A 14,017-nucleotide genomic window follows, 5' to 3' on the forward strand; every position below is an offset into this window, starting at 1 on the left:
AGGTCAGACATCTCTGGGACCTTTTATTTTGGGAGCTGAAAAACAATTTGCCTTTATTCTTCCTGCTGAGTCTGAGGAGATCCAGAGCTCCAATTTCACAAATGACACCTTATTTAGAATAAAGCAAGATGAGCTCAAAAAACCCTCATCATATAGGTGTCATTGGCAGTTTCACACAGTGACGATCAGAAAATCCTATCCAGCTCTGACATAAGAACAAAATAAATGCTTTACTTCTGATGGACAAGGTTGTAAAACTTTATTCATAATCTGTTATCACCTGTCTATTTGATTTTCATATTTATTGAGGCACTTTTTGATAGTGCCTCAATAAATATGAACTTGATCACAATATAATTTTGTATACATAAAAAATGATAAAAGCACGGAAATAAACAATGAAAAGAGACACCGACAGTGCGGTCACTATTCATGTCAGCACCATGCAAACCAATTTTTCTCCTGTGCTCCTTCTGCTCCTCTGTGTAACCCACAGCGGTCACACAGATTGTGGCTGTTGTCCTCACTGTTCTAATCTGTCAAAATGATGGATGGTCTTCCGATTTTTCCGTCATTAAAAAAAATATCCGACAGTGATGTAAAATATTTAGTAAACTTGACCTCTGGTTACACTGCACAGCTTCAGTTTTGTCTCTCACTGGACCAGATAGTATTTTCTCATCATTTCATTCTTTTGTACCTGATTACAGCTGAGCACATAAAGCACAACTTTGTCCACCCTCAATGTAAAAAAGTATCTAGGTTCTAAGAAGTAAGAGACTGTTTGTTATACGTGAACCTTTACTTTACTTGCAATGCAACTACTCTAATTTGAGCTGCTGTTTGTGTTTTAACAGGACGGATTCTGGACCTGAAGACAGGAACAGTGAAGAAGGAGGGACAGCAGTCCTCCATGAGGATGTGCATGGGATCCCGCCGCTCCTTCATCTGCCGCTTGAGGTGTGTGTCTGTGTGAGAGTATGACTATGATTATGTGTGTTTTCATATCTGCAAGTTGACTTGCTGTCTTCAAGATGTCGCTGTGATGTATTTAAAATGTGCCGTTTCCACAAGACATCCTGACATTTTCAGGTCTGGCATTGGTACTGTTACACATTTAATTGTAACAGTGTTAAACTAGTTTTAATTTTAGACCGACTCTTTATTAAACTGATCTAATCTAATTTCTGTTTGCAAGTATTAAAATCCATGTTTCTTTGAAAAGCTTACAGAAATGATGAGCATGCTCTAGAGATGTCCTTTTTCAGCAGTGTTAATTATGAGTCATTATGATCGTAATAGATTACGATCATAATGACTCCGTAAAATGAATTAGAAGGGGATAAAATGAAGCTTGTTGAGAACGAATGGAGCCTCTCGTAAAAGGTCACCTCTGCTTTGTAACTGTACATGGGAATCAATTGACATGCGAGCGAGCAAAAATGGTACACAGTGTCAAATAGCAGGGGTTCATGTAATCTGACAGGCAATCAGGAATATGTTGCTTTCAAAGTGACAGCCATTAGACATTCACAAAGACAGCAATGGCTTGTTTCTCTCAGCTACTGCCTACTACGGAACAGAGAGTAGTCCTGCTGAGCTGTTTCTAATTAGCCCCACAGACACTCTTACAACACTGCTTCATATGTGATTCATTGGGCTGCTCAGGCTATTAATCATAGTAGACAGACTTATGCGCGGTGAGTCACAGGCAGAGGAGGAAACTAGATGGAAGATATTCAAAGAGGTGAAAAGCAGGGTTGAGCAGTGGGATCGAAATCAATATTACAATATTATCAGTAATATTTTCTGATAGGAACATCTGATCCAGTAATTCTATTTATTTAAATGTTGAATAAATATATATCTGAAACACTGAAATACCAGATGTAGATACTAAATCAGACATTTCTTATTTGTCATTAGACACATGAATGCTACAGGTCCTACATATATTAAAGGACCGGTTTTGCATTTTTTGCTTCCTTAGGGCCACTGTAGATTCTCCTACATGCTTGTAAAAGTAGAGGTTAGGGGTGTTGAGTTTGTTGCAATCTGCACCCTCACCACTGGATGCCACTAAATGATACACACATCATTTAAAAGGATACTTCACAGAAAAATGAAAATTCACTCTGAATTGATATTTATGTTCCTGGATAAATGGGACGTCGCTTCTTCTGCAACAACGAAGTTAAAACACCGCGTTGCGTCTGCGTAATCTGAAGATCTTCTGCTGCTGGAGTGGGCATGAGTGTCTGGTTGTCTCTGTTACTCTTCACACAAACTGATAATCACATGTATTTAGTTATAAATCGATGGTGTCGGATCATGACTCCGGATCATTCCACTCACTTTAACACTGATGTCATGACTTTGTGCGTCACGTTATTTTACATGTGTCTCATAAACTCGAGAGAGAATCAAACAAACACAAAGTAAACATCCGTCCTGTACGTGTCCTAATAACTTGAGATCAGTGATGGTGTTTTTTGTTAAAGTGGAAAGTGAGCGCAGGTCAGAGGGGGAGTGAGGAGGAAATGGACTCCGACAGAGACTCCGACACAGGACAAGTGGCATTATCTTGAATTGATAAGGTATCATCAAGTCCTCACAAAGAAATGAGCGCTTTCCAGTGTTTCCCGCAGAATAAGATTCTGTTGTGTTGGTAGCAGACGGGGGAAGCAAGGAGCAAGGGGTGGTTTCTGAGCATTTTTGTTGTAAAGATTGATGACAAGTACTGAAATTGATAGATTTCAGATGGGGATGATGACAAAATTGTTGTTCTGCAACAACTATGCATCTAACGTGTGATATATGATTCATACCTGCTGTTTAAATTTAGATGCTCATGGACCCATAACCCATTTCACACCACATGAACCTCAGGCCATATGCCTTTCTGTTCTGACACGACATATTTGTGCTCCTCTGAGGTTTTTGGTTCGATGACCAATGTCTCCCTACACTCATTAATTACACTAAACCGGCTTGCCATTAGTATTCTAATAATCATTGACGTCTGTTGTACCAAAGCGTCAGACCCTTTACAAAACCAGTTTCTTGCTAAATATCGTTGTTTGTGATCTATGACACAATATCACAGTTTGTCCCACAGCCCTAGTTTCTCATTGGTTACAAACTACATCAAAGCAGCTTCGACTATTTCACAGGCTTGCAAGATCTCGTGTTTAGTTTAACAAAACAAACTACCTTTTCCAATTTCTTTCTGACACGCTGTGGTTGTGTTGGTGCCAGAGAGCGTAGAGTCATCAGGGGCTGCTGCAGCCTTGCTTTGTCTGGATCAGTAACAAAGGCCTGATACTCGCATGAAAAGCCACACGATGCAGTGTTGTTAAGATTTTGTTGGACTGGCATGTTCCTCTGTTCTGTTGCTATTCCAAGCCCTGCATAATTCAAACAACATGCTGCTGGGACAGTCTGAAAGAGACTTCAAGGAAGAAGTGAAACGCACTCACTTCTGTGACACGTACATAAACATTGTCTGAGAGAAACACAGCATGATCAGCAGGCTAATGTTTCAGGGGAGCCATGATTAGATCCAGGCAGGCTTATGCAATGTGTAGCCACCAGACGGGCCTTTTCCACAGAAAAACACCCGCTGACTGTGTACCATCAGCCTTAAAGGAAACTCAACTGGAGGCAAAAACTGACTTTAATCTGTAACCTTTGATTTGGGGTTCATTCTATTAATTCTTTACACTTACAGCATGGAGTCAGGCTTCTGTTCTCATGGTACAAAAAAAACACCTTCTGCTATAGCTGGACATTTGCAAAGTGTTCTCACTCACTCATGCATCAGGCAAGCTGTGTAGCAAACCCTAATTTTAAAAATAATTGCACAGCAAGTTCATTAGTGTTCATGTGTTGTTCTGGTCAGATTTATACAGTGGGTCTCTATATTCATCTGTGTGACAGCTGGTGAGTTTTCTGGATGTGTATTTAGGAGCAGACAAAGAGGCAGATGTGTGTCTCTGTGCTCTTCTTTAAATTACCTCTTTCATCCTTGAAATTAATTCAGACCACATTGTGTTAAACTAATCCAGCTATTGATTATCTAAGTTGCCAACCTTTTTCTGACATCTTGGAAAATGCAGCTTTGCTCAGGGACATCATAAAGTTGAAATCATAAGGGACAATGTTCCTACCACCCAAAATAAATATAATAAATATATTTCAGATTTAACCTTTATTATATTCTCTTCTAATCAGCTGTTGTCAAAGTGCAATCTCATCTGTTTATTTTGCCAATTAAACTGGTACTTAATGTTTGTGTTTAAATATGCTTCTGATCACTAATCATTGGGATCATTTTGAACATTTCAGTGTTTTCATGATAAAAGGTTTTCAGGACTACAGTTGCTAATGAGCTTGTAACTATAATCTGACATGGTGTGACATTTAAGTGTGAGCTGCACCATGTCCCTTTTTAAATAAGTAAATAAATCATAAAATAAACTAATTATTTAAAAAATGTAAATGTTTCATTTTGTACAATGTATCTATGGTGCATTTAAATAGACCTCCCCACAACAAAAAAATGATAATTAGGGTTTTTTGCTGTGACAATAGTTAGACAATAGTAGTGTCAGTACATGATGTATGCTTTTTGTGTTTGTATGCAGGTGCGGCAGTGCTCCTCTGGATCACATCTCCCTAAACCGTCTGTCAAACATGAGGAAGAGATACAGGTACAGGAAGTGCTTCTCTAATCATGGTTGTGATCCACTACGTCTTTCTGCCTCATCCTGTGTCTCCCATTCACCACCTTAGGCTTAACCCCCTGATATTTCTTCTATAATATCACTTAACGTACAACTGGTAATGGTTAATGATTTATATATCTAAAGAGGAGAAACCATTTCTATCATAATATTGCATTTTGCTATTTGCTAGATTCATATTTTTGCAGCATTAGATATGTGCATAAATAGAAGGTTTTGAAAATGAACCTGTAACATGTCAAACAGAGCTCAAGTTGAAACTGTTGTCACATTTATGTAAAGGTTTCAGCAGTGAAAGGTTAAATCCACCTTGGGAGATTTAATTATACCACTGGTATGTGCCAAGACAAATAAAGCAATGTAATAAACCACAAAACTCTGTAAGCCACTTTGGATTTGTGAGGATGATTCTTCTCGTGGCAGATCAGGTTAGAAAGAGGAAAGGAAAAAGAAACCGACTTTGCTAAACCACAATAATCATCAGACCATCAGGCTTTTAAAAACATTTTTTTACTTTCTTGCAGGCCAACTGCTTTCATTACCCAAGGAATATCCTGAAAAATGTTTTCCATAAAGCCTGTGAGAGGAAATATGAATTAAATATGAGTCACAATTTAACATGCTCTGTTGCTGCTTTTTTGACTGTATAAAACAGCCAAAACAAATTCATCAGTTGATATTGTTATTTAGTGGCAAAGCTCCCTCTCAAATACCAGACGTCAAATATGATGCATGCGTTACAGCTCTTTCCATAATAGTCCTGTCATATTTAAATGGAGCCATTATGGGAGATACACAGTGTGGGTGTTAACAAATATAACAGGTTATTTGAATATGCAGAGAAAATACGAAGAAGAGTAAAGAGACTCGAACAACATTTGACTTTTGTGTACTCAACACCACCATCCTCTGCTGCAGATCCATGATCTGGCACATTTACCACAAACTTCTGTCATCAAGTCATGACACAGTCAAAAATTAGACATACTGATCTTAGCGATCTCTGATGCCCTCCGGCGCATCGGTTTAGAATTCTAACTGAAGGTGAATCGTTTCCAATAACCATCAGATTTAGACGTTTTCTCTGTATCAGTCATTTAGTTTTAATGCAGGTCTTGAACAGTGTGAACAGACGCTGCAAGGAGCCAAAGCAAATTGACTTTTCATGATAAAGATTTGCCAAACTTTTTACAAACGAGCTGGAGGCTGAAAACAAAGAGGTCATCATCACCCCGTCATTAGACATTAAAGCCTGTCAACTGGAGCTGGAAGCTGGAGAGTCCAAGTTAGAGACTGTCTCAATGGTGCATGTTAATGAGCCAAGACGGCGTTTAGGATTTCAGCTTTCAAATTTGTTTTTCCACAGAAGCTTTGAAAGGACCACCTCCTACTACTAAAAATTACATTTCTCATTTTTCATCAGAGACATTGCCTTTCCATTCAATCTTTTCATTTTACCATTATTAACAAGCCTTTGATACAAGCCATGTTCACTTCCAATACAGTCTGAATACGGAAATATGTACAGATGAACTGATTAGCTGTTTGTTACACAACTAATGTACAGTATATACAAGTGAGCCTTAAAGCCATTACTTTAACAGGACGATGAAACCAAATATAACAAAGGAATTGTTGAAAATAAATAGTGCCTAGTGTTTTATGTTCCTGCAGTGAGGGCGTGATTCGCATTTAGCGTTATAGGCTACTGAAAACACCAATCAATTTCAGCAATTCCCTCCTACCTAACATGTAATTATACTCAATAATAACTGGTATCTAACTGGTGTGTCCGTTACTGGCGGTGGAGTTGCAGGTTTATCTCCTGCATTTCCTTCAAGAACAAGTTGGTTTATGTACTAAAGTAGATGTCAGGACTCTACGGTATGAAGATGCGCATCTTTCGGTCTGTCGATAACAATCAAAGACCCGTTGGAACAAATGAGTGGATTAAGAAGGTGAAACGCTGGAGTGCTTTTACTTTGAAACGTGTTCGGAAAGTGTTGTAAATACATTTGTGTCATAGACAGATAAACATTGTGGTTCACAGCAGAATAAACAGAGAAAATGATCTTTAACCTGAGTTTTAATGTTTATCTGATGAATTTATGTCACAAACAAATGGTTGCAACACTTTCTGTATGCCTTTTCAAAATAAAAGCACTCCAGCGTTTCTGTTGATGGAATCCATTCCCTTGTCTAAAAAGGGGTTATTATTGTGAAATATTTGCAAGAGCGGAAGATGCACGGCTTCATACTATGTAGTACTGGTATTTATTAGAGTACAAGGGACTTCTTTCATACAGGGTAATAATCACATTTGTGGCCATATTCAAATCAAAGCCTAAATGTACAAACATTGTGCTGCAGTAGCAGCTCCTCTGCAGAACATGTTGTGGAACTGAGAAGCTACATATTTTGCATTGTAAATATGAAGTGATATTAATTTGAATATTGTGCAGTGAATAGAAAAAGTTGCACAACTGCCTCTCTTTGTATATATTTATTTCTTTTACATTCAGCCTTTAATGAAATGTAATGTAATGGTAGATCTCGGCTTAAGTTTGGAATTAAAAAGTGATCTTGGGCTCGAAAAGGCTGGACCACTGTACTACAGTTTATACAATGAGGCACACAGCAATGTGGAGATGTTTTACTTCCCCACAGAGGACACCATCTTGCACTGCCATGTCTCTAAAATAGCCCCGAATGGGAAAATCAAAACACAGACTCTAGAGAGTAACATTTTATGTTACCTGGGGTCCACCGAAGGTTTTCCAACATGCCTAGAACGGGAGGGGTGAGGTGAGGGGTATATTCAATTGGTTGCAATATGCAACTTCACCACTAGATAAGAGACTGGTCCTTAAACTAGCAGTTATCCTGATGAAATCTTAATTTTAAAATGTCATTTGAAGATAAATCCAGGATTACTTACAACAGCTCTTGTGTATTTGGCATTTAAAATGAACTTTCACAGTGATCGTTAGAGGTAAAGAAGACATTTAGATCTTCTTTACCTCTAACGATCACTGGCCTGGCTTGGGTCATTGTTTTAGAAAACCTCTGTTTACCCCGTACACATCTAAACAGCATTGTCAGATTTACACAGTGTGGAGTTTGTTTAGGAAAAGTTCCAATTTAAGGGGAGAAGTACACTCCTTTAGTCAGGACAAAGTATATTTAACATGCTCCCGTGTCTGTGTGTGTCTGTGTGTGTCTGTGTTTAATGGACAGGAATGGCCTTGGACCGTCAAAAGAAGGAGAAGCTCAGTACTCTGTGGTGCATTGCACTGGCTACATCAAAGCCTGGCCCCCTGCAGGTTTGTAAACATCCACAGCTCCATGCTCTTTTCTCTATCCTTGCTTAAGCCAAACTTCACCTCGGAGTGAGCGTGGCCTGGTCTCACCTAAAGCAGCTGTGGGCTCTGGATCACGACCTGGAGTCAACCACAAATCTTCAACAGCTTGTGTAGCTCTGGTATCCTATCCAGTGGGTGTGAGTGGTTTGGAAGGGACTGTAAAAAGCACGTATTGGACAGCCGCTGTGGTCAGCCAAAATACACATTTGTTACTTTGCACTAAAATAATCCTTAAAGCTCACCTGCAACCAGTCCAACTGTTTCACTGACCTGCAGACAAAAACTTAGATAATGGGCCCTCAGCCAACTAAAGCCTTGGACCAATGTGTATTTTCTCTACTGCTTCACCACCTAATTACATTTCTTGCAGACCCTGAACTAATTTTACCATTCAACAAATTCAATTCAAGACTCGTATTTAAAGTATAGGTTTGGTGATATTCTTTGGTGATATGTCTAATATTTATAGACATTTATACCCATGTTTCCACCACACCTTTCTGATGTGGTGCGACCTATGTTGACCATTTTCTTTTACTTGCCAAAATCAACATCCACACCCAGCCAGACCTTGTAGTCACATCACTCTAGCTCTTTCTTTCTGGGACTGCTCATTGGTCATTACTTTGGAGTTATTGACCAGAATAAATTCATCTAAAATGTTATTCAATTTTAGATGAACCTGTTTTAGAAGTATTTTAGAAGTAGGTAGTTATTTCTTTTAAATTTCAGTCATCTTAGTAGCTGTTAAAGTATCAGTATAAGGCCTCAGATGAACTCTCAGTATACACAAACACAGAGAGTGCAGCGTTTGCAGACATTAGAATGTGCCTTCTCAGACCAGGTGTGTAGTTGGGTGTTGAAGCTGAACAACATCAAGTAAAACACATCTAAATCACCTCTCAAAACTTTGAGGTCATGCTGGAACATTGTAAGCGATAACACAAATACCATATGTGTTTTGAAATCACTGACACATGCTTTGCTTCCTTGCACTAAAAATACTCCTCTGGAATATTTGGGACAAAATGCTTCTGGCAGAGAGTCATCATGCGAGACACACGCACGTAACACTTAAAAGACACAGATGGACAATAGAGACGTGGCGCAGAAACAGATGCCTTGTACATTAAGCAGCAGTAAAATGGCTGCAGACTGAAAACTGTGTTAGAAGAGAGGAATGTGTCCACAAGTGAGGACAGGGTCATGGTTTTGCCTGACAAAGGCTCATCTCTCTCAGCTGTCTGGTAAACTGCCATAGATGACTGGTCAGGAATTTCAGCAAAATAAAATACATATTACAGACGTTTTATAACTCTTATATAAATATATATATATATATATATATGAATGTGTTTATGTTGTTGGGCCTGAAGAGAAAGCACACACATGTAACTGTGAATCCACGCCAAAGCTTATAATAAAGTAAAAGCAGCTCTCTTTAAAATGAGAGAGAAAAGTGACACAAGATTGTGAGGTGGAATTTTCTAAAACATGTTGCAGAAGTCTGGTGTTTTGGCAGAAAACATTCTTACAGTGTGGAGGCTTGATGTTGAAAACATGATTTATAATTCATTGTAAGGGAGCAGTGGCTGTGTCGGCCACTAGATTACCACTCACTGCTGAAAAGTTCAAGTAGCAAATGAAAAAATAAGTGTTCACGCTTTGTGAGGAATGTTTGTTAAATGGCCTCTCTCTCTTCAACATTTCTCTCTCTTTCTCTGCCTATCTCTTTTCCTCAGGTATGACTATACCAGACGAAGATACAGAGGCAGGTCAGACCGGGAAGTACTGCCTAGTGGCCATCGGAAGACTGCAGGTGTGTGTTTGTGTGTTTGTGTGGGTGTAGTTGTTTTTGTTGACCTATTCCAGATAAAACTTTTCTTGTGTCTGTGTGTGTGTCTGTTTCTTTGTGAATGTGTGTGTGTTGCGAAGTATATTTAATCTATGCAGAGGAGCAGATGGATTTAACATATTTTCTCGTATTTCCTCCTTGTTCTTGTTACCATCACAAACGCACACGAACATCCTCTGACTCCGGTGCCTTTGTTGCTTGTCACTTCCCATCTCTCCCTGTCCTCATCCCCCATCATGTTGTTATTGTCAACTGTATAAAAAAAGACAAATTGATGAAAGAGTGGGAAACGGGGAATCAAATTTGTTCCACTTCAAACGTTCTTGGTTAAGTTTAGCAAGTCTCACTGTCACAAACACAGACCTGAACCTGGTGAACTTGTGTACAGATCCAAATTTTCAAAAATGAGGAAACACAAGTTGTTATTGATATCAGTGTTAGGATAAGAGTTGGACATGTTTAGTCATGTTTAAAGACTAGTTTGAGAGAGAGAGAGAGAGAGAGAGAGAGATTCGTTTGCTGATTGTTTCACTCTGGTTCCATTCTAAAGCAGAAAATAAATAACCATCTAACCCTCAGCAGATTCTTGAATGCAGAACAGACGATCTGGAGTTTTCAGTCTCTGTTAAACCCACGTGTGTCTCCTTTTTATTCATTCCACTCAAAACATCAGAGTCATGCAACACTGGATTGCAAAACTTTCTATTTGTGTAGATGCATTGCGTCATTGTGTTTTTAATCCGTCATTGGTCTAATTTGTCTAATCTTCATGGTTCGTCATTGATGCGATGGAATGTGCAAAAACAAAGGTTTAGTTCCATGTTTTCTTGACTCAGAGTTAATTTCTCTGGTTCCAGGAACTGTTTGGTCAGAAAAAAACAAGAGGTTTTATTATGTAAAGAGACAGTCAGAGAAGCTTGGTTTCTCCTCTGTCACTTGACCCTTGTTTTTTAAGTTGTAGCATTCCCTCGAGAGGGTCTGAAGTGATGCTGCTGTGCGGCCTCTTCTTACCTTCACTGATGAAGAGCTCGTTTGTACCTTGTTGACAGTCAGGTTACGGGAGCAGGAAGCAGCAGTTATGTGACCTTCCTAAATGTTGGGTGAACTTTGTTCTTAAGAATGTGTCCAGACTGTTCATGTCATTCACACCTCGCTAAGATCTTATCAGAATGGGAGCAGACCGCCATCACATGTGGTCTGAAGGATCCAATCCTGTTCAGGTTGTAGTGCGTTCTTCATGCACAAACATGTTTTTTTTTTAAATCTTGACATGATGAGGCAGTGCTCTTAGAACAATCTTTACACAGTATTTACTGTGAGAGATGATCAAACTGATAAAAAGAGAGAAGTAATGTTATCTTGTGATAAATTAGGTCATCAACAACATGCTCAGCCAACAAGCAGCCTTTAAAGGTCCAGTGTGTAAGAGTTAGGTGAAAGGGATCTATTGGCAGAAATTGAATATAAAAGAATCCTAGTGATGTTTTCACCAGTGTGTTTCATGTAAACTGTACAAATTGTTGTTTTCCTAACCCAAGAAAAAGCCCTTTATATTTAAATACTTTGTATTTACATCGGGAGCGAGTCCTCTCTACGGAGGCCGCCATGTTTTTAACAGTTGCTCAAACTGGACAAACTAAACATCTTTTGAGTTTTCGTGACAACTGAAGGTTACCACAGGTTCTCTGTCATGTTTGGAAGGGGAGGGTGAGGTGAGGGGTATTCAGCTGCAGCATGACACTTCACCACTAGATGTCCCTAAATTATGCACACTGAGCCTTTAAACAATCACTGATGACAATTCAGCCATGTCTTGGTAACTATTAGTGTTGAAGTAAAGACATGTAATAAAGGTTTACATTTTAATTAGGTTTCTCAATATATACAACCAACAACAAAAACCTACAATCTTATCTACCAAGAAAAACAAAAGGACAAAACAAAATACACAGACACACACAAACACACAATAGTGTCTTATTATAGTCTTACCCTTCAATAGTTTTCTTATGATGCTATGGCGATATTATTTTCCACCTAATATGAAGACATTTTGTCCATTTTCTTGTAACAATATGTGATTTCAAATTGAGTTGATTTGTTCTTTTTGATGGCTGTTGCTTTTCCATGTTCAAAAGTTTCTGTCTTCCAGTGTAGTAATGAAGGAGGGTCTGTGGATCACCAATGCTTAATTCCACATTTGACACATACCTGGTGTATTTCGATCATTTTTGTTAACTTTGTCTCTTGATCAGTAAATGCTATACAATATTTTACATTGATTGAATGCACATTTTCATTGACAGCTGTGTCTTGTTGAATTAAAGAAATGCATTTTTGAAAACTGACAGTCAGATTCAGTAGAAAAACTTATGGAGCCCTGTCAGCCACTTGACCCTTGTTTTGTAAGCATTCCCTCAAGAGTGTCTGAAGTGATGCTGCAATGTGGACTCTACTCACTTTCCCTTCACTGATGAAGAGCTCTTCTGTACCTTGTTGACAGACGACTCAATGTCCTACCGCTAACTCTAGAGTGTTGAGAGCAAATTTAAAAGAGTTCAAAAGCAAATGGCCACAAACATGTTGGAGGCTTCTTTGGTGGCCTGGAGGTGAAACATGCTCATGTTTCCTGCAGTCGTTTTTCTGGGTTGTGTTACGCTCACATGCTGCTGGTTTAAGATGTGAAAACACAGTAAGATATTTAGAGGTTTTGGACAGGTAGACATGGTAAATCAGGTACACATGGTATTTAGAGTAAGGCGAACTACCAACAGTACATGGACATTTGTTAAACAGCTCCTCCAGCATCAGACACTTCTCGTCTGGCTGCTCCCATCAGAGCCACAGAGCTTCAGGAGGGAGGTAGCTGGGCTCACAGGTGGATGTAGCTACCTGAGCATCTGAGCATAAGTTAAATGTAGAAGTGGATTTGCTGAAGGTGTTGTCTGAGTTTTCTATCAGCATATATATATATTTGCCATTGAAACAGGTCACTTTTGTTCTAATTAGTTACTGACATGAATTCAAGCCCACCAGTGTTTGTGACTCTAAAGATTTCAGTTAGACTATTGTTTTGTACTTGATTTGTATTGGTTATAATTTACTCCCTCTGTGAATTCATGATGCTTTGATTACCTAATTTATCCCATTTGTTTTCAAGTGTATTTATCGTGTAAATACATTTTCCTCTCGGTTTCTTTTCATCTCTTCATTTGTTCCTCACCATCTTTGAAGTAAAAAAACAATTCAGAAGAATTATTGACCACAGATGTTGTGTTTTTCACCATTAATATACATTCATCTTTTGTTGTCTGCCACAGTAAGTTTTATTGAGTTGTTACAGACAAACCCAGGGAACAGTTTCAGACTATTTTGTCATAGTCATGGACTGAGTGTGGTTATTTTGTGTCAAACACTGAGGTACGGTATTCAATTTTCTCTATAACAAAATGTTTCATCTTAAATATGTGTGTGCCTCCCTCAGGTGACCAGTTCTCCGGTCTCCATGGATATGAATGGCCTGTCGGTGCCCACAGAATTCCTGTCACGTCACAACTCGGATGGCGTCATCACTTTCGTTGACCCGCGCTGTATCAACGTCATTGGTTATCAGCCTCAGGTGAACAAAGAACACATTTATAATGGAGATGTTGGGGTTTCCACCCTTTGAGTTTCATGCAAGGAAAATTCACTTTGTCCTTGCAGCTTATTAATATGCAAAGTGAACTACCAACATTGATCTTTTATGAGGTTTTCATTAAAAGTTTACTTCAGCGAACCAGGTACTCATTTTAAACAGGCTTATATTAGTGTATGTTACACGTTATATTCAGGATTTTTGATAATGATTGTTAAGAAGCTCCTAGGATTTCTGATCTGCTCCAGTTTGCATTTGCTGTTGATGCAAACCCAATGCATCATCCATGTTTGTTGTCTTGATCATTTTAACCACACACTGCAGCTCACACTTCATCTTAGGGCTGGGAGATATGGCCAAAAATTATATAAAGATAAAGAAATTAAAATCAGTCGATTTGATAATTATTAAAATAAAT

The 14,017-nt window shown here is 38.7% G+C and overlaps 1 protein-coding gene across 2 annotated transcripts in view; it reads left to right on the forward strand.

Annotated features, from left to right (window-relative positions):
• arnt2 (aryl-hydrocarbon receptor nuclear translocator 2) overlaps positions 1-14,017 on the forward strand; it is a 55,142-nt gene that overhangs the window by 19,086 nt on the left and 22,039 nt on the right. For both annotated transcript variants that reach the window (XM_034581658.1, XM_034581657.1), the window contains exons 6-10: positions 858-960; positions 4,647-4,712; positions 7,983-8,068; positions 9,850-9,926; positions 13,447-13,581. In XM_034581658.1, the coding sequence (XP_034437549.1) occupies positions 858-960; positions 4,647-4,712; positions 7,983-8,068; positions 9,850-9,926; positions 13,447-13,581 (467 nt within the window). The remainder of the gene's footprint in view (positions 1-857; positions 961-4,646; positions 4,713-7,982; positions 8,069-9,849; positions 9,927-13,446; positions 13,582-14,017) is intronic.

This window comes from Hippoglossus hippoglossus, chromosome 3 (genome assembly GCF_009819705.1).
Source record: "Hippoglossus hippoglossus isolate fHipHip1 chromosome 3, fHipHip1.pri, whole genome shotgun sequence".
Classification (NCBI taxonomy): Eukaryota; Metazoa; Chordata; class Actinopteri; order Pleuronectiformes; family Pleuronectidae; genus Hippoglossus; species Hippoglossus hippoglossus.